This window comes from Pelmatolapia mariae, linkage group LG18 (assembly GCF_036321145.2).
Source record: "Pelmatolapia mariae isolate MD_Pm_ZW linkage group LG18, Pm_UMD_F_2, whole genome shotgun sequence".
NCBI lineage: Eukaryota > Metazoa > Chordata > Actinopteri > Cichliformes > Cichlidae > Pelmatolapia > Pelmatolapia mariae.
Genome location: NC_086243.1, coordinates 1271698 through 1293529, shown reverse-complemented (window position 1 = coordinate 1293529; position 21832 = coordinate 1271698). Strand labels below are relative to the sequence as shown.

Here is a 21832-nt window from a genome sequence, read left to right as displayed (position 1 = left end):
ACCCATGTGTGACACCTTGGTAATGAGACATCATTTTACAGGCTTTATCAGTTGGGACTGAACCAGCTGATGTGAATTTGCACTATGTGACAGCATTGCTTGGATCATTGGTGATAACTGGTGATGTGTTCAATACTTACTTTACCTGCTGTTTAGTGTTTAACAGCAGGTAAAGTAAGTAAACACACACACACACACACTCTTCTATATACTTTAGGTGTAACAACTGAATATTAGAATTAGGCTGTTGCCTTCCTTTGAGCTCAACAGTCACCTTTTGAACCATTTTTAAATAGAACAATGGATATTTTGTCTTTAACAGATCACTCTCTGTAACCCGGTTTTATGCTTAAATCCCAGCAGCTTCTGAAACCTTCAGCCCCTGTAGTACCACAGAATGTTTAAAGTCATTTACGTCACATTACATCACATTTTCATGCCTGGTTTGAAAAGGTTAGGCTTGACAGTGTCTACATGCTTAAAGGCATGGAAGCGCTTTAAGCATGTAGCATGTGGCTAATTACACGCTATATGCGTAATAATAAGCACACATACTCCAAGTCCCATGATGCATCTGGGCAGAAAACAGGCGTGACTCGTTGGTTACGTTCCGTGACACACCCCGCATATCTGTCGTGGTTCTGTTTGATGTGACATCCTGCTTCTTCTCCCGCAGGCTACACAAACTGCTGAGACACAACATCGAACGGCGTGTGTCGGAGACGCGGTGTTGTCATACCAAACAAAGAGCACGGTACGTTTGCTTTCTCTGGGAACTCTACAGATACTCTTTATTAGTTTCCGTTATCAGTTTGATAACGTTAGCCTATGTGGAGAGCAAAGGTTGACTCAAACTGATACGGTGTGTGCCAACAAGGCGAGAGAACGGGTTCACTGTCAAACAGCCTGAACGGGACTCTCGGTTTTTGGTAAGTTAATGAAAGTTCATTTCAGCTGAAAGCATCAGAGTGAATCAGCATTAAAGTGTTTCATGATATGCTTGCCTTTGCAAACGGCTGTAACACGGCAGCGTGTTCAAGCTAGTATTAAACTGCCAGTGATGCTTCACAACAAGAGACAAGTTTTGATTTTTGAGTAAGTTTTTGTCTAAATTCCTTTGTCTAAAGTCATACAAAACTTCATCACCAGAAAATTACTTACCCGGATGTTTGACAATCAACAACTCAAGTTTTAATTGTCCCAGAAAAGCCTGCAGTCGTTTTAAAAAGCAGAAGGTGTCCTGATTACCTTTGACACGAAACCTACTTTCTAACCTTTGTCCAATCGGGACAACAGTTTTCAGAGTTTTGAGGTTTTGACCGTTCAAAGAGGAAGTGGTTGTTGTCTTGCGATTTGGCGCTGGCTGCAAATTCTGTCTCACGTGTAAGGAGGTTTTTGCGAAGGGTGATTTCCGTCTTGTGGCATATATTAAAAAAAGTACACACACATATAGAAAAGTACACACTTTGAGGTTTTTCTCATTTAGTCATTATCGACATATAATCGGGTCCCTGCCAGCTTCTGAAAGTAAAGTAATACAACCTCTGATGAGCAGCACATGTTGTATTATACAATGTCATTATTTAACACAGTCGTTGATTCGACAGCTGTTAGCTCTCCTGATCAGCAACACATTGAAGTAATGATTTTCTGAATGGCTCTCAGTCTGGCATCATTGTCAGTTTTTAAACAGCGTTGCTTTACTTTGAGGTTTGCAGCCAGTTGTTCATGTACAGCTCTTGATCTGGTCCACTACAACATTTCAGTCGAGGTCTGGACTTTGACTGGGCCATTGCAGCCCATTGATTCTTCAGCCCTTCTTGTTGCAGGTGTGTTTGGCTCTTTATCATGTTGCATGGCCCATTTGCAGCCAACCTCTAGATTTTGAACAGATAGCCTTACATTTGACTGTAGGAAACTAAGATAGGAAATGCATTACACTTTTGTATTTGTTTTGTTGAACCTATCCTGTCCGGCGGCTTTAGTAGTAGCGGGGAATGTTAATGTTCATATTTTAAAAGCTGGTAGTGAGAGCTGCCAGGCAAGAGGAGGCCACAGAAGATTTGTGAATGCAGTGAAGAACCAATGTTGGGCAACTTTCTTTGAAAAAGTAATTAGTTACTTTTTTTAAGTAGTAAAGGAGTTACAATATTGTAAAAGTAACTAATTACCAGGAAAAGTAACTATTGCATTACTTTAGAAAATGTTTAAATATGTAAAAGAGCTTGGATCCCCTCTTACTGAACTCTACTAAAATATAAATTACTAAACATACTTGAACATACTAAAATATATCTTCAGCTGTTTGTTATAAAAATGAGTATATTATTAAAGTAAATGGGTACTAGCCTTTTATCTCTTCTAAGAGAAAAATCATTTCTGCACTTCCACTTCAGCCGTGTGCTACCTTTAAATTATCTGGACTCTCCATTTCCAGTATTAGAGATTCCTGGCTCCCCAAGTCTGCATGCCAAATATCTTTGGGCAAGATATTAACCCCAAATTGCCCTCCGATGCATTCATCGGAGTGTGAATGTGTATGAATGTTTATTAGTTGCACTTGAGTTTAGAAGTGCTTGTATAAGTGGTTGTGAATGGGTGAGTGAGGCATGTTGTATACAGCGCTTTGAGTACTCCAGGAGAGTAGAAAAGCGCTATATAAGAATCAGTCCATTTCCATGACTTTGTCTCATCGCTCTGCATATCTGTTTATGTCAACACCCGCCCATGCCTGCCTCTGGTTGATTTACCATGACTACTTTACTCTTCCTCAGCCAGTCAGCAGCACTTATGCAATTGTTTCACCCTCCCTAGCTCACGGTAAGATGAAGACTGCTTCAAGCATCTGTGTGTTGAAAAATAGTAACGCACCCACCGCATTTTCTTGTTAGTAACAGTTACGGCGTTGTAATGATAGAAAAAGTAAGATTACCAGTCGCTGAAAAAACTTATTTTAATGCCCTTATTCTCATCACTGTGAAGAACATGCAGAGGTTTGGCGTGATAAGGGAATGCTAGAGAGCGTGAGATGGAGGCAGATGGTTTGCTCTGGAAACTCCTGAAGGTAGCATCTGAAAACATAATTTTGTAAAGAGGATCTTGGGATGCAGACCGGATGCGATGGCTCCTGGTTTGTGGTACCCCAGATACTCCACCTTCCTCCGTCACTTGGTTTGGCCGTGAGTCTGGCCTGCCTCAGAGACTCCAGGATCGTGGCCACCTGCTCCACGTTCTTGGCACAGATTCGTTGTGGATGATGTTATCTGGGGAGGTGCAGGAAAGTGTCTGGGACTCCGAACAAGCCAAATGCATTAGTCTGTGTGTGGACAGGGAAGACCAGTTAACCAAAGAGTACAAAGTACGATGGTGAATCTTAGTGCTGCATGATAAAGCAGTGTCTGTAAAAGAGCTCACGGGAGTGTTCATATAAATAATCTCACCATAATCAGTGTGAGGTAAGAACGTGGTAGCAAAGTTGTTTTTGATTTATTTCTATAGAAGAAAACTAGTTTTAATCTGAGCTTCTTTTTTTTATTAATTTTTAATATGTGACTTCAGACACGTTCATCTATTACAATAGCTAGGTATTTATAACAATACAAATTCAATTAGGCAGCCTTGTGCAGACATAATAGCAGGTATTTCTTTTAGTTTGCAGACAACATGCGCTTCATTTTGTCAGCATTCAGTACGAGTTTGAGATGGAACAAATGTGACTGAATAATGTCAAATGCAATCTGTAGATGATCAAAACCCAGGGCAATTGAGTTTGTGTGATAGTAAACAACTGTGTCATCAGCGTAGAGATGCAGCAGATGCATTCTGCTCCAAATTATTAATGTAAACTGCAAATAGTGTGGGTCCTAATACAGAGCCTTGAGGTGCACCTTTTGTGACACTTGGATAACAAGAACAATCGTGGACTGCATCGTGAACACACTGCTTATAATCAGAAAAATAATTTGAAAACCAGTCAGTAGCTTGGTCTGGAAAGCCAATATCTAAAAGTCTGTGACATAACAGCTTATGATGTACTGTGTCAAATGCTTTTGACAAATCTATAAAAAGTGCCACACAGTAAAAGCTTCCACAAAGTTATTTAAAACTTTAGTCGAAGCTGTGACAGTGCTATGTTGCTTTCTGAAACCAGACTGATCGGGGGAGAGAATATTATCCAAATATTTCTGCAATTCACCATAAACCAGTCATTCACCAGTTTCTCACGTGCTTTAGCTAGGATGCAAAGTTTAGAAATGGGTCGATAGTTATTAATAAGTGGGATCACAATCTATAAGTGAAGGTAGCTCATCACTATATCAGGGACAGTATTAGTTTGACTGGAAAGATTAAAAACATGTGACACTTGTCGGGCTCTAAGGCCTGCAGCAAGCTGTTGTAACTGTTGTTGGCTATTTTCTGCCAACATTAGTTAGACTGAGCACCGCACAGATTTAAAGTTAAAATTTCAAATTGTTTCGAAAAAGATTTAGAAAGCCTCATTCGCACTGAAAAACTGCATTTAACATACATTGCTACTACACCACCTTCTCTTGCACGTTGAACACCATATCCATCTCGGCAGGCAGGCTGTGAGCATTAACATGTAAAATATGTAACCAGGCATGTTTTTAAAACTACTCAGGTGTGTTAAGTACCATTAAGGGGCCAGGATTAGGCTGAATGCCAGACATGAAAAGAAGAATGGCAACTAAACATTTCTGTGTATAACAGTTCATAGGGCTGCACTGCAGCAGATGTTGGTAATGCAGCTGTTTCAAAAGAACAGACATCAAGGGCCCAAAGGCAGCACAGCCAGAGATGAGTCCACTGTCAGAGGCCATAAGAAAATTGGAGGAAAATCATTTCATCAAGATTTCCAATCTTATTCATAATACCAGGAAACATTTGTTTTGTTTTTAATTGATGTCTCTCTTCTTTCTTTCCAGATTCATTATGAATTTCTTCTTGGAAACCATCAAAGTACTCCTTTTGTCCATCTGGTACAATGTGGAGTCTTTCATCTACCTCTTTGTGCCAATGAAAAAGAAGAACATCGCTGGTGAGGTGGTGCTCATTACAGGAGCCGGTAGTGGAATCGGCCGTCTCATGGCTCAGGAATTTGCAGCTCATAGCACCGTGCTGGTGCTGTGGGATATCAACCAGGAAGGGATGAAGGAAACTGCTAGACTGGCTAAAAGTAATGGAGCCAGTCGAGTCCACTACTATATCTGTGACTGCAGTGACAAGAATGAAGTTTACAGAGTGGCTGACCAGGTAAAGTTTCTGGGTTAACATTAGACTGACGTGCCTGTAGTGCAACTGGCATCTACTTCCTTTTTGACTTGAGTTAACATCGATGTGTACTAGGGCTGCCACGATTAGTCGACTAGTCACGATTACGTCGACTATCAAAATCGTCGACGACTGATTTAATAGTCGACGCGTCGTTTGAAGCTTTGTAAGATCACAAAAGATGCAGGAATAAGTAGTAGGATTTAAGAGTGTAATAACGGACTGAAACAGAAGATGGCAGCACTGCATGTACAAGGATGCCAGCTGCCGTTAAACCCCGAAGAAGAAGAAGTAGCTCTGTCCCAGAATTCATAGCGCAGCCCAGCTCAGTTTCCAACAATGGCGGCAGCTAGTTAGTTTTAATATTACTGTTATTATTTCTGGGTCACAAAATAAATGTTTAACATATTTTCAGGCGAGAATGTAACTGTGTAAACCTCAAATATCTGCTCAGTTTATCAAGACACCACATATTTTCAAAAGCGCTCCGACGTTTTCGGAGACGTCTGTTAACTACTAGCTCGATAGCTAGCCGGGGGCAAGGCTCACTAGAGCCCGTGAGAACACAGGACTCCCGGCAAATCGTTTTCAAACCCACCGCCGTCTTTCGCTACTCAGGTTAAACATACATAAGTCACTTAGATAACATAAAAAAGATAACTTAAAAATGTTATTGTTTCGCTTTTTTTTAGTATTTTATTTGTTCCTGAGTAAATCGGTTTGCCTCAGATTAAAGTTATAGTTTTTACACAGCTGAATAAACGTCAAGCAGACAACTGATTATCAGAAGTGTGAGATGCTCGAGAATATACTCCGGTGTCCCGTTATATTTTAGATAGCAAGGAGTTTATTAAACTTCACCGAAACAATCTGCAAATTTCATTAAAATTTAATAAACTATCATCTTGTCTTTATTTTTAGTTAGCACAAACTTTAAACACTTAAAGCTGATAGTTATATAAGAGCAGATGCTGCTGGTGCAATAAGCTGTACGTTTTACGTCCAATGGATGCATGACCTGATTAGTCGACTAATCGCAAAAATAATCGGTGACTAGTCGACTATCAAAATAATCGTTTGTGGCAGCCCTAATGTGTACATGCAACAGCTTAACCACCTCAGCTTATTACAACGTCCAAACTTTCAGTGACTTGAAAATAAAAATACATTATATTAGTCTAAGTAGTTTTACACCTTTTTAACTTTTGTATTCAGATGATTTTAAGTCTTCAGAGAAATCTGTGGTTTCCCTCATTATCTAATTCAGGGTCATCGGGGGGCTGGAGCCTATTCCAGTGGGTGAAAGAAGACAGGTTTCCACTTTGTTGCAGGGCTAACAGAGAGAAATGACCATTAAGAGTCATAGTCACAATTTAGAATCAGCAGTTAATCTAACCATATATTTGTGATGGATGAAGCTGGACTGCTACACAGAAAAGTCCCAGGAAGCCAGTGCATTTAACTGTAGGACTTGCTTGCTGTGCAGCAACAGTGCTAACCACTTTGCTATCACACTGTCTGATCCATTGACTTTAATTCAGTTTTTTATTTTGCCTTGAAATCAGCAACTTGTAATATTAGCATGAAGCGAAGCAATAAGCTATGTGATGCCTTCTACACCAACAGCGTTCAGGTCGAGGGCTGTGACGATGATGCTGTGGTTGCACAATCATAAGAAACCATATGAAAAATTTATAACATACAAGTTGTTCATAATTTCTGCAGGAGTTAGCAGAGCTGCTTAAATGTTTGCTCATTAAGACCCCGTTGAATGCTAATGATGTGTTAATTCTCTCCTACTTAACAGCACATGGAGTTTTTGCACTTATGAGTAACTCGCTGTCTCACACTCAGCCACACACACATAGTGATACACTAACATTAAAATTAGCTGCAGACAGCTTGAGTAATGCCGTCCTTTGCATTGTTGACTTTTCATTTATTTGAAATGCTGGTGCAAAGTGGCAATGACAGCAGTAGTGTTAATCACAGTGGCTCTCCTACAGCAGCTTTTTGCTCATCGTTAAAGTGAAGCTCTGCATATTTTAGGTATAATTCTTTAGAGCAAAAAACCAAAACTATAACAATAATAATAATCTAAAGACTAAAATACACCTTTCTCTGACTCAGCAATTAATTAATTCATGTTTTATATTAAGACTTTTGCTTTTTGTACACATCTGTATACATTAGCAGTGCCGTTAAATAATTGATTTGTCCTTTCATGTGTAGAAACATGAACCAGCAATAACCATCGAGTACAAGCATCACTTCCTGCCTTCTGTCTTGCTTGTTTGTTTGGGTCTAGATCAGCGTTTCACAGAAAGATTTAACACTAAAAAAATGTAAACAGAATGAATATACAGTGTAGCAAGCTGTAAATGAACGGACACTCACACTACTCCCCCGGTAGTGTTGCTTAGCGGCATTACTCCTCGTGGTGTCGTTGTCCACGTCACAGGCTTGGGATCGCTTTACCTTGGCCACGCCCGCTCCAGCTGAGGAGCCACCACGGGCCATTTTAAGTGTAACTGTAACCATCCAAACATGCTTCTCTCTCTGCATGCTCTCTGTTGATTCAGTATGTTGTCAGAGGTTTTCTCTAAGATGGAAGCTGACAGGATGTTTGTTTTATCACTTTACTGGGAAGCTTTTATTTTGTGTACCATAATGAAATGTTTTCTAGTCAGTGTAATGTTGTGTGTGTTTGATCACCAACTGAATTGTGAATTGGTGCTATATAAATAAAATTTAACTAAAAACTGAATCTAAATTTTATGTAGACTGAGCCTGCAGCGGTGTGAGAAACTGTTTGCCCCGTCCTGATTTCAGGTTTTTTGTGTTTGTCACACTTACATGTTTGAGCTCATCAAAGAAATTCAAATATTAGATGATCAAATATTAGTTACATGACACAAACACAGGAAGGCCGTTAAGAGGGAAGAAAAATCCAAACCTACATGGCCCCATGTGAAAAACTGATATACCCTGATCTGATTTAAATCTGATTTAAACTGATATACTGGTATACAAACCTCCCCGTTATAACAAATTCATTGTGGTGTATCACATCATTGGAACGCTGAGTTCAATTTCAATTTAGCCACATCCAGGCCTGATTACTGCTACACCTGTTCTCAATCAAGAAATCACTTTGAATAGAACCAAAAAGATCCTCAAAAGCAAGACGACATGGCATGATTCAAGGAAATTGAGGAAGAATTGAGAAGCTAATTGAGATCTCTATCTGGAAAAGGTAATGAAGCCATTTCTAAAGCTGTGGGACTCCAGTGGACCACAGTGAGAGCCATCATCCACAAATGGCAAAAGCATGAAACTGTAGTGAACCTTCGCTGTTCTCTTAGGGTAATTTTGGTCGGCCGGCTTTTCCTGAGAGGAGTCATCCGAGATCACCAAAGACCCCAGAACAACAACTGCAGGCCTCACTAGCCTCAGTTAAGGCAACTGTTCATGACTCCACAATAAGAAAGAAACTTGGCAAAAATGGCCTGCAGAGCGGTTCCAAGACAAAACCCACTGCTGAGCGAAAGGAACATAAATGCTCGTCTCAGTTTTGCCAGAAAACATCTGGGTGATCCCCAAGACTTTTAAGAAAATACTCTGTGGACTGACGAGACAAAACTTTTTCACACCACTGTATGTTTGAGTTATATATTTCTTTCTCTGAGACTCTGTGCATCACTGAGGCAGCTGAGAGAACAACAACAGTTCTTCGTCTAAATCACAGATCAATTTCAAGACAACACAGATCGTTTGGGAAATCATAGAATCTGTCTTTTCCTAATGCATATCCTACAGCTGTTGTACATTTTACTTTGGAGTATCTTTTTTACAAAATGATATTTATTCATACGTGATGGTTATTCTTCATTCCTTCATGTAGGTGAAGCGAGAGGTGGGTGATGTCAGCATTTTAGTGAACAACGCCGGCATTGTGACAGGAAAGAAGTTCATGGATGCTCCTGATTCACTGATTGAGAAGACCATGGATGTCAACATCATGGCTCACTTTTGGGTCAGTCAGTAAAGGACATGGACAAGTCTCCACATGATTTTACAAGCAGATTAGACAACAATGTGATATTTAATTTGGCATTAAAGTCTCCAGTTGATTCTTTAGTAGAATTTCAGAATGAATTTCTGTAAGAATAAGACCTTTTCTGTTACAGCAGGTGAATTGGTCTTTTTCCCCCCTTTTCTTTCTCCCCTCAGACCTACAAGGCCTTCCTTCCTGCTATGATTGCCAACAATCATGGGCACCTTGTCAGCATTGCCAGCTCTGCTGGACTCATAGGAGTCAATGGATTGGCAGGTGTGTTTTCTTCCCTAAACATGTGATGCATGTCAGTAATTCTAAAGTTGAATGTGTTGGATGAATCCCCTATTTGACACATGGAGCTCGAGAACGTGACGTAATCCTTTGCATATGACCAGCAGTCATCACCAAAAAATGTAGTGTGTCACACTACCACTGGTTTAACCAAACCTGCCAGTGAGACATTGTTTTCATGTCATTCTTTAATCTATTTGTTTTTATTAAGGACTGAATTATTTATTAACCCATCAGTGTAAAAGTGCATACTCCCATGTCTGCACGATCATTTTAACTAAACAAATATACTTTTTGGTATTGGTGAAGTAACCTTATTTAAGGAACATCTCTTTGTAATGCTTTGTCTGATACCTTCATTCTGCAGACTACTGTGCCAGTAAATTTGCTGCAGTAGGGTTTGCAGAGTCTGTGGGTCTTGAGCTGCTAGCAACTGGGAAAGATGGTGTCAAAACTACGATTGTATGCCCGTACTTCATCAACACCGGAATGTTTGATGGATGTCAAACTAAGTAAGTCATGCTACATGGTTTCCATTTTTATGGTTTCAAATGTCACAGGTGTCATTAAAAGCCTGTATATTCATGGAGCCAGGGTGTGTGGTGGACGGGGCAACAGAACCGTTTGTTTCAGGAAGCCTTAAGTTCTGGATTTACCTTCAGCTTCACCCGTAGGCCGTGCTGCACACTTCTCAGCTCTTGTTTTCCACAGACCTGAAGACTATCTGGAGGTGATGGAATTTCAAGAGTCCAAAGCTGAGCTGTGAGCTACTATTTGAGAAAGTTGGAACCAGGGAACTAGTAAAATGAATAATGCTCGAACCACCCCAAGTGGTTCCTTTGGATGTGGGGGAGTAGCGGCTGTACTCTGAGCCCCTCCCAAATGACCAAACTCCTCAACCTGTGTCTAAAGGTTCTTTCTATAGGTGAGGGGTGGGGGGGTGGATGTAGATCGACCCGTAAATCGAGAGCTTCACTTTTATATTTGGTGCTTTTTTACCACAACTGACTAGTCAGGTGCCGCATCACTGCAGCCACAGAATGAATCCGTCTGTCGATCTCCCACTCCCCCTCACTCTCAGACCCTGAGATACTTAAACTCCTCAGTAACTGGTCCCTGACCCGGAGTGGACCCTGCACCCTTATGTAGCTGAGGATGATGGCCTCAGACTTGGAGGTGCTAATTCTCACTCCGCTCCATACTTGGCTGTTAACCACTCCGATGCAGGATGGAGTTCACCACCTGATACCAACAGAAGCACATCATCTACAAAAAAGCAGAGATAAAAGTCGCAGAAGTCAAAATTTTGAGATTTAAGTCAAAATGTGGAGATTATGGTTGTTTCCAGACAAACTGCGACAGTTGCTGTACCCTATAAGTTAATAAAGTAATACTTCAGAATCTCATTTAGTAACAAGGAATGAAGTTATTTCTCTTTTAGGTCAAGTATAAGGACTTTGAAAAGATGGTGCAGAAAGTTGCTTATGGCCACACAAACTTGGAAGAATGGATTTATACAGCATGAAATGGTTGTTCATGGACAGATTCAAGACTACCAACAGTTGCATCACAAGTATGCTGATCAGTTAGTTTCACTAACTCGTCTATACAAGGCATTTTGTAGCTGTGGCAGTTTGTCTCGAAATAACCGTAATCTGAATATTTTGACTTTTTTTCTCGAAATAGAATTACAATATTTTTTTCTTACTGTCACACCAATATTCCTCCATGCTACAAAAGGAGATAGATGCCACTGTTGTCAAGGTGCATACTCCTCATAAAGCATGGAGGTCTCCACCTGAAATCCAGCACACTGTGACTCTATTAGCAACAGGAGGGGGAGGATTAGGATTAGTGAGTGTCAGAGCCATCATCAGAGATGCATCAGACCACCCACCATCACCACCTCACCAGATGAGTGGCTCCAAGAATGCCTTAAGCAGCTGAAGATGCATAAAGATGTCGGATGACCAAGCCCTTGCATGATACCGTCGAGCGAGGAAGTGCTGACATCAAGAAGTGCTACCAGTGGCTAGAAAAGGCCAATGTAGACAGAAGCTCTGATTATTGTTAACAGGCCTAAGCACCAGGTCCACAGAGACAGGAGCCTACCCCAGCTGACATGACCTAAGTTGCAGATTCTGCAAAGGCGTCCCAAGACACCATGTAGCACATAGTCGCAAACCACCTTGCTGGGGTAGTGACGCATATGAGGACTAGAAGTCCTGTTAGACTTTCAGTTTCACACAAAAACAGCAGCTGCTGACCAACTAACCAAACATATTGGTTATTAACCAGGAACAGAAGACCACAGGTTATGTGATCATCTCATGTAATGGAAGTGGACTGGCATCACTGAAAGTGCTAAGCCACATGTTAACAGACACGACTGAACATGAGGGGCGTTTTTTTTGGACACACGCTTACAGCCACTTTATTAGGTACACTGTTCAATTGCTTCTCAACACAAACATGTGATCAGCCTACTATACAATGCATTTGGGCAAGTAGACATGGTCAGTACGACTGCCTGAAGTTTAAACTGAGCATCTGAATGGCATCGAACTGAGACTTCAATGACTTTGAATGTTGCATGGTGTCAGACCATGCTTCTGCATGTTTCAGAAACTGCTGATCTGCTGGGGTTGATCCCACCCAGGCATCTCTAGGATGGCAGAGACTGGTCCAAAAATGAATAACCAATGAGTGGCAGTTGTCTGGGTGACGAGTTGATAGGCAACATTAGCAAGGTTACTGTAACTTAAAGTAAAATTTCCCCCCTTACTGTAATGTTTGGATGGCAATGTCAGAATGTCAGTTCATGCTTGTAGAGATGTTACGGTGTGTAGGATATTCTTTGTGTTCAGGTAGGCTGTCCTGTTTAAATAGTGTTCGGTTGGTACTGAGTATTGTTGCCACAGTGTCCATCCCTGTATCACCACAGTGCATCGAGCCAGATAAGGCATCATGTCACAAAGCTCAATCAGCTCAATATTGTTTTTTCAACATGGCAATGAGTTCACTGTAGTGGCCTTCAGCTGCCACATCTCAATCCAATAAAGCGGCTTTGGGATGTGGTAGGTTCACATTATGCACATGCAGCCGACAGATCGGCAGCAGCTGAGGCCATGATGTCAATGTGCACCAAAATCTGAGGATTGTTTTCAGCACCTTGTTTAATCTATGGCACAAACATTAAGGCATTTCTGAAGGCAAAACGGGGGCAAACCTGGTGCTAGTAAGGTGTAACTATTAATAGAGTTGCCATTTGTAGCATTATTGAAGGGTAAAATCTTTTTATGGGGCCTGTTTGTGCAGATTGCAATAGTCTGTGTTTAAAATTAGAATTACATGTTGTATATTTGGTGTGATGAATGTTATAATACACATCATTAGGGCTGTGCGACATGACCAAAATCTCATATCCCGATATAAGACATTTGTCGTCCGATAACGATATAAATCACAAAAATTTAACATTTTCTGTGGATTCTGTGAATCTCGGGCAGCTCGTCTTGCGTGAAGTGTTTCCAGCTGGGTGTCGTGTACCTGGAGTCGAGTGTTTTAACCGATGCATGAAACGATATATTTTTAGACATAAGTTGTAACGGCCGCCGTTTTCTTTGTGAGTATTTATTACACGGCGTGCTGCGGGGAAAAGCCTGTTCTAACGTTTGAGTCTAAGGTTTATTTTTTAGCACCTGAGGCCTCTTTTTTGCTTCTCATCCGTAAACACTCTGCATACTCTTTCACGTGGTTCAGTTTATTTTGAAAAGTCTCAACAGGATCTTGAGCTTTATTGTGAAAGGTTTATGTGGAAAATAAACAAGCGGACACGCGATGGTTTTACCGTCGTTGTTGCTAACGACAACGCATAAAACAGGCGCTTGTCCGTCAGTAGTGTGGTTATATAAAATATAAGAGAAAGAGAGAACTTTAACAAGTTAATATAGCCGCTACAGTGACCATCAAAACCATGAACAAATATTGCTGTAAACAGTTTATTTTGCGACACCACGAAACAAACGATAGCGTAAAATGAAACGATAGACGTTTTTATATCGTCATCCGATATATATCGTTATATCGAACAGCCCTACACATCATGGAAGCAGATGTAGTGCATTAATTACATGAATTATATAAAGTGTAATAATCTTCCAAATCATTTAAAAATCTACCCTCCGTAACCTTCAACCAAATATCTGATTACCCACCCAGATTGTCGCAGGAGAACTTCAAATAGAGAACTTGACAAATGCTAAGTTCAGTGCTTTTTTGTCTCTTTTTTGTGTTCATCAGGTGGCCGAAACTGCTACCAATCCTGAATCCAGATTATGTGGCAAAGAAGATCATCCATGCTGTGCTCACAGACCAGGTCTACTTGCTTTTGCCTCGGAGCATGTACCTCATAGCTGGTCTGAAGAAGTTAGTCACTACCTTTCTTTGTTTCTTTCACTTGCACACAGTTCTGATCTAAAGTAGGTAAAACTGCTGTTGTCTTAACCTCTTTAAGCCACACTCACTAATGTAGGCATATCTGAAAATTTATCCACTTCACTTGTCCCATATTTTGTCATGCCTTATCACAAAATGGATGAAATAAATATTTCACCTTAAGAATGAGATAATTTGTATATCCTCATGGGGAAATTGAGGGTGCAGAAATTGGTAAAGTGAAATAGAACAAGTGCTGGGGTTTAATAGACCACCTGACCTACCTCAAGACACAGAAGGCCTTGATTGGTCCTTCCATAGATCAATGCACCTGTAGGGGAAGGGTAGAGAACTTCTACAGCAGTGAAGATCACAGTGAGCACAGTGGCCTCCATGTGTAAATGGAAGAAGCTTAGAACCACCAGCTAGCTCCCCAGATGATCTGAGGGATCAGGTAGAAGGGCCTTAGTTAGCAATTGTAGACAGATGGTTGCACTCAAAAAAATGTGAGCATTGCTCTGTGGAGAGAGAACGGTCCAGAAGGACTGGCTGTTTTGCAGCACCAATCATTTATACGGCAGAGAGGCCAGACAGAAGTCGCTTCTTAGTAAAAGGCACGTGGCGGCCTGCCTGAAGTTTGCCAAAAGGAACCTGAGGGGACTCTCAGATCACGAGAAATAAAATTCTCCAGTCTGATGAAACAATTAAACTCTTTTGCCTGAACGCCAAGCGTCATGTCTGGAGGAAACAAGGTACTGCTTATCACCTGACCAATACACAGTGAAGCAGGTGGTGGCAGCATCATGCTGTGGGGATGTTTTTCAGCAGCAGGAACAGGGAGACTGGTCAGGGTGGAGGGAGATGAATTCAGCAATGTGCAGAGACGTCCTTGATGGCCTTTTCCAGAGCACTCTGGACCGACCTCAGACTGGGACAAAGGTTCATCGTCCCCCTAAGCACACTGCCAGGATAACAGTGGCTTCTGGATCACACTTTGAATGTCCTTGAGTGGCTCTGCCAGGAGCCAGACTTGAACCAGTGGGGTTTTTGTTTTTAAGGTGGGGGGGCGATCGTGGCTCAAGAGTTGGCAGTTCGTCTTGTAATCGGAAGGTTGCCGGTTCGAGCCCCGGCTCTGACAGTCTCGGTCGTTGTGTCCTTGGGCAAGACACTTCACCCGTTGCCTACTGGTGGTGGTCAGAGGGCCCAGTGGCACCAGTGTCCGGCAGCCTCGCCTCTGTCAGTGCGCCCCAGGGCAGCTGTGGCAACAATGTAGCTGCCATCACCAGTGTGTGAATGGGTGAATGACTGAATGTAGTGTAAAGCGCTTTGGGGTCCTTAGGGACTAAATAAAGCGCTATACAGATACAGGCCATTTAAGGTGAAAAGTGAGTTGAATCCATATTGGAATAAGGCTTTAACATAAAAATGTGAAACAAGTGAAGTGCTGTGAATACTTTCTGGATGCACCGTGCATAACAAATATAGTTTGGCTGCACTCCACTTTCTGGTGAAACAACTCATGCAGAATGCAGCAATGTACAGAAATTATGAATGACTAACTTTTTAATAATGTCGTGGGCTATTTCTGGGTTCATGGGGGCACCAGTCACCATTCTGTGTATTTCTGGTTGTACTCTGGTGATTCAGGTGGCCTTGATGGGAGTGGGAGTGGCCTAACAACACTGCCTATTGTTCTCTGGCCTTTGCTCGACTTGGTTAACTTCTAGTTTTCATCGTGATGCACTTTACCATCTTTGAAGGTCGATTTTTGCTGGAGGTGGGATGTTGAGGAGGATCATGTACACATGTTCACACAATGGGGCGGGGAAAGACTATCACAAGAATACAAGGTGATGGATGTCTCTACCTGTAGCTGGTGACGTTTCACCTACAGGAATGGGACAACCTGTCAATATTTACCTGAAGTCCAACCTCAAAAAAAAAGGCCTGGCCAAAAAAACGTGACTTTAGACCCTAAATCATATTTAGTTAGAATAATGCAATGCCGAATCAATAAATCCTGTATCCATTTTTACATATAAATATATTTTGCCAGACAGAATCTCAGCTTAAAGCTCACAAAACTATTTCAACAAACTCCAAACAGTTAAAACAGCAAACCATTAAAACAGAGTCCACATAAAGTCGTGATGTTCCTAAATGAGAAAAGGAAGAAATCCAGATTCTAGGTTTTATCCATTTCTCAGCAGGGAGAATTTTATGGCTTGATCCAGCAGTTGAAGCTGTGTCACGAGTTACATACATATTGAAGGATGTCAGTGTGTCAGTTTGAACTGCTGTTAGCAGAGTTGGAAACAGATCTGAGGAGGCGGAGAAATCATTTCAGAGAGCCCAGTGAGCCAGACCAGTGTTTATCAGTGTGTCTGTGGTCAAAATAGTAACATTTTCCTCTTTCTGTATCATTGTATATGCAGCTATGAGCAAGCTTGTTGCCAAATACAGCGATTTGGTTGGTCAGATCAGTCTATTCGGATCCAAAACATCTGAAGAATCGAGTTTGGTTTGAAAAAAGTAAATTTGGCAAATTCGTCCAGTAAAAATAGACGATTGGTGTGAACGGCTGCATTAGGAATAGGTAAGTCCAAAAGTATTTTTAACCCACAAAATGTTCACATGGATGTCATATGTCCGGTGTGAAAAGGCACCAAATTTAAAACCAGTTTGATACGTGCAAAAACTTAATGTATATTTAAAAAACAAAACAAACCCAAAACTGATTCTGGGATTTATTTTAAATTATTATTTCTTTTTGCCCTCTTACTAACGTTTCCAGAATGACTCAGGACCTAAGTAATGTCTTTGGCACACACTGAACTCAAGACGAATGATCATGCACACTAACTAACAGCTCACTAACCGCTGAAAGCCATGCTTTTGGTTTTGTTTGCTTTTTTTTTCTAGAAAGCTCTGCCTCAACCTCCTAAGCTGGAAAACATGAGATCTCAACTTTAATGTAGATCTTAGTTACACACATACATTCTATACACAGAATATTTACACAATTCACAGCTTTCGTAGTTTTGTCACAATCAGAAGAAAAACATGCCAGTGTTGATGAACCTGAAGTCATAAAAATTCCACTTGAATGATTTTTGTGCCAGAATACAGTAATGTTGCATCTTATTTATGTAATGGTCTTATCGTTGTCAGTAAGTGTTTTTGGTACAGTAGTTGTTTCAAGTCTGTCCTCGTCTTTGTCATCTTTTTGTGTGTGGATGTTTGTTTGTTTGTTTGTGTTTAGATGGATACATTCCAGCAATAACATGAGGTTAAACTTGGCTTTGAACTACTGATTGTTGAAGAGAAATATTATTTCCTCATAATTAAAATGACATCACAGCCATCCCTGGCAGATTATTCGATTGCCATAATGGTTACATTTGTTATGTATTTAATTAAAATGACCTTGGTGCTGATGGGGTTATATTTTTGTTGTTGCCTTGTCCTCATCCTGTCCTTTTTTTGTTTCCCTCCATTATCGTCAGTGTGTTGCAGTGGAAGCTGCGCTACCTCTTTGGCCGTTACATGGAATTGGCCGTTGAAATAGACTGCCACAAAAACCTCAGTGTAAACTGAAATGTGCATTAACAGACATTCAGTGTTACACGTGTTTGGATGTTGTGCTCAGCTGTAACCTCTAACATGTTCCATTTTGATTATTGTAACGTGTAACGAAACATTCTGCAACCTCAGTTTGTTTAAAATTGTCTGTGCTAAATGTTGAAGTTTACTAGTAGGGATTTAATGCTTTATTGACCATGAAACCAAGCACATTACATTTTTACATGTGATGGTGTATTTACATGTAGTGAAGCCATCATAATGAATGCTATATAATATCTAAAATGTCAAGTATTAAAGACATGTTTCCCCTGACAACATTCAGATATTATCTATGTCTTGCTCTCCTGCCACTTATTTAACTTTCATTAAATTTGTGTTTCCCTAATATTGTACTCGCCAATGTCATTATACTGAAACAAGATGTGGGGTCAAATTTTCCTAGACCTGGCTTGTGCTACAAAGCTGGATTGCTCTTATCCAGCTAACTAACCCAGTGGTTTAAGAACTACAAAGGTGGATCATTTCTTATCTGGGAAGATTACCATGGCAACTCATGCCTAACTGGTTTCAGAGCATGTTATAATCCAGATTAGAGATCAGCAGGTATCGGATCAGCCACCGACTGACCAAGATCCCTAAGATCTTAGATGTTTCAGATCCTTAGGATTCCTGGGACCTCTTTCCATGGATTAGATTGTTTTTGTCTTTTAAGAGCATCTAATGTCTTTGTGTTGCCTCAAACACAAAGTGAAATACTTGATTGTAATCCATCTAATCCCCAATTTAATGATACTGTTGTCATATTGAGAAATCTGTTAATTTACTCAATTTTATTAATATGAACAAATTTCAACATGAAATATTCAGAGCACAGACTGTCTGCAGCCTGCATTTAAAACTCACCTCAAATGCATTTAGTTCAGTTTTTGATTTTTGGTCATTTTAGGCTCAACTTCACTCAAATACTGTAATCCTGTCCAGGACCCAGACACGAGTCACTGACCAGTCTGGTCTGTTGATCAGACAGCTGCATTCAATTCAGTTAAATTTCATTCATATAGTGCCAGAGTTACGAAGATGGAGATTATAGAGTTTGTTCTGAGCTGCTAATAAATCTGTGATGTGATCACCGTCTCTGTCCTCTGATGTTGACGAGTGAATGACCGTAAACGTGTTTGTGTCCAAAAGAAGAAAACTGGCAGCTGCCAGTGCCACCCCTCAGCCTCCCAGTAGATGCATGTTTGGTATCAATTTGAAAATCTTAAGCAACTTCCTACTTGAGTTATTGCATTCACGAGATTTTCAGAAAACGTGACCCCTGACCTTGACCTTAAAGCCAAGGTCACTGAGATTCTAACTCATCTAACATTGCAAGTAGATACACCTATGGTATGAATTTTAAAATCCTACATCACCTTGAGATGAATGAGGCTCGAGTATAAAATTCTCTGAGTGTTCAAGCAGAGTAGAAAACACTAGGGGAGACTCACAACACCACAAATTCCACCAATGAGGAAGGCGCTAGGAGTCTCATGATCATTTCAGTGTTTGCCCACATGACACAATCCCTGATTTTGCATGGTGGTTGTCATGGCTGGAAACAGCTGCATGCAGGTTTTATTGGGGGAAAAACTGATTTTGAGGTAAGAAAGTTGATCTTTTGAGCAGCACTAAACTTTGTTTAATACTTAAACTGCAAAAAAATGTGACTTCCACTAGATGAAATTGTAGTTTCTTAGGCAAACTGTGATGCATTCCCCACTTAAAATATATGTAACATATATAAAATATATGTAACATATATTTTAAGTGTTACAAACCATCCCCTTCCCTAAAGAAGAGTTTATTAATTTTTATACTTTTCCAGCTGCCTAGGCAGTGGAAAAGGGATACTGGTGTGGCCGCTGAAGGCAGTCAGATCAGTGGCAAAGGAACATCTGCCATGTAACACTGAGTAGATGCTGCAAAAAGCTGTGAGACAGGAGACACCGTGATCCTTGGTAGGTTAATATAGCAGCAATAAAGCTTTCTCTGAAGCGCAGGAAAGTGTTGGTTGACTATTTGACTTCGACAGCAGACCTTGTTATAGGTTAGACAGAATACTAGCAAAGGTGCCTGACCAATTTAAAAAAAAAAATGTTTGTACTCAGTCGTTATTCCACCTTCTTTTAGGTCTGAAAGTTGTTTTATTAGCTCACAGTAACTTATAACACCCACAATCATGTGGTGAGAAGCACATGGTTCACAACTTTTATGAAGCAGAACCACAGCCTGTCGCAGAGGAGTGCAGAGGCAATTAGCCGTGTATCGGCCACAAACTTTAACCTGAAATGTGGAATGTTTCTTCAGCAGGACTGGTCATTAAGAGATATGACATAGAATTCAGGCATAACAATCCAGGCACCAGACCGTGTTGTTGCATGTCGTGGGGGTCAAGCAGGTGGGTGCAATGGCATCAAGTGAGAGAGGTGTTGTAATGTTATGTGCAAGTTGAGCATTTTAGCATCTCCTAGTGGTTAGCTTGGAGAGTTTGCTGTGGCTTGGGTTGCATTCCTTCCTATTGCGTGTTTAGGGTCACATGAGTTGGGTAATACAAGAAGCCAATTTAGTATTGGGAATTGCACAATGAGGGATTTATATATTAATGGCTAAATTTGTTCGTCATGTGTAGTGAACACGTAATTCTTTATTTGCATTGAGCATATTTCTTCAAGGCCATATGGTCTGGCCTCCACAGTCACCTGACTTAAACCCAATCGAGATGGTTTGGATTGAGTTCGCCCTTTTGTCGTCACTCTGCAGTCCAACAAGTGCTCAGCATCTCTGGAAACTCCTGCAAGACTGTTGGAAAACCATTTCAGGTGACAACCTCATGAAGCTCATGGAGAGAACGCCCAGAGCGCACAAAGGAGTAATCTAAGCAAAGGGCGGCTGTTTGGAAGAACCTAAAATATAAAACATGTTTAGAGTTTTTTTTTTTCACACTTTTTGGTTTATTAAACAATTCCATATGTGTTCATTCATAGTTTTGATGCCTTCAGTAAGAATCTATAATGTAAATAGTCATGAAAATAAAGAAAAACCATTAAAGGTGTGTGGTAGTGTATACAGTGGCTTGCAAAAGTATTCGGCCCCCTTGAACTTTTCCACATTTTGTCACATTACAGCCACAAACATGAATCAATTTTATTGGAATTCCACGTGAAAGACCAATACAAAGTGGTGTACACGTGAGAAGTGGAACGAAAATCAGACATGGTTCCAAACATTTTTTACAAATAAATAACTGCAAAGTGGGGTGTGCGTCATTATTCAGCCCCCTGAGCCAATACTTTGTAGAACCACCTTTTGCTGCAGTTACAGCTGCCAGTCTTTTAGGGTATGTCTCTACCAGCTTTGCACATCTAGAGACTGAAATCCTTGCCCATTCTTCTTTGCAAAACAGCTCCAGCTCAGTCAGATTAGATGGACAGGGTTTGTGAACAGCAGGTTTCAGATCTTGCCACAGATTCTGGATTGGATTTAGATCTGGACTTTGACTGGGCCATTCTAACACATGGATATGTTTTGTTTTAAACCATTCCATTGTTGGCCTGGCTTTATGTTTAGGGTCATTGTCCTGCTGGAAGGTGAACCTCCGCCCCAGTCTCAAGTCTTTTGCAGACTCCAAGAGGTTTTCTTCCAAGATTGCCCTGTATTTGGCTCCATCCATCTTCCCATCAACTCTGACCAGCTTCCCTGTCCCTGCTGAAGAGAAGCACCCCCAGAGCATGATGCTGCCACCACCATATTTGACAGTGGGGATGGTGTGTTCAGAGTGATGTGCAGTGTTAGTTTTCCGCCACACATAGCGTTTTGCATTTTGGTCTCATCTGACCAGAGCACCTTCTTCCACATGTTTGCTGTGTCCCCCACATGGCTTGTGGCAAACTGCAAACGGGACTTCTTATGGTTTTCTGTTAACAATGGCTTTCTTCTTGCCACTCTTCCATAAAGGCCAACTTTGTGCAGTGCACGACTAATAGTTGTCCTATGGACAGATTCCCCCACCTGAGCTGTAGATCTCTGCAGCTCGTCCAGAGTCACCATGGGCCTCTTGGCTGCATTTCTGATCAGCGCTCTCCTTGTTCGGCCTGTGAGTTTAGGTGGACGGCCTTGTCTTGGTAG

At 41.0% G+C, this 21832-nt stretch overlaps 1 protein-coding gene across 3 annotated transcripts in view; it reads left to right on the top strand.

Annotated features, from left to right (window-relative positions):
- The first annotated feature begins 638 nt into the window (after positions 1-638).
- Positions 639-21832, top strand: part of LOC134616929 (epidermal retinol dehydrogenase 2-like) — a 30433-nt gene continuing 9239 nt past the window's right edge. Inside the window, exons 1-7 of one of the 3 annotated variants that reach the window (XM_063462026.1) lie at positions 639-754; positions 4947-5274; positions 9197-9328; positions 9526-9625; positions 10011-10155; positions 13946-14071; positions 17587-17927. In XM_063462026.1, the coding sequence (XP_063318096.1) occupies positions 4954-5274; positions 9197-9328; positions 9526-9625; positions 10011-10155; positions 13946-14071; positions 17587-17677 (915 nt within the window). In that variant the 5' untranslated portion in view covers positions 639-754; positions 4947-4953 and the 3' untranslated portion in view covers positions 17678-17927. The other 2 variants (XM_063462024.1, XM_063462025.1) reach the window with 2 other exon arrangements.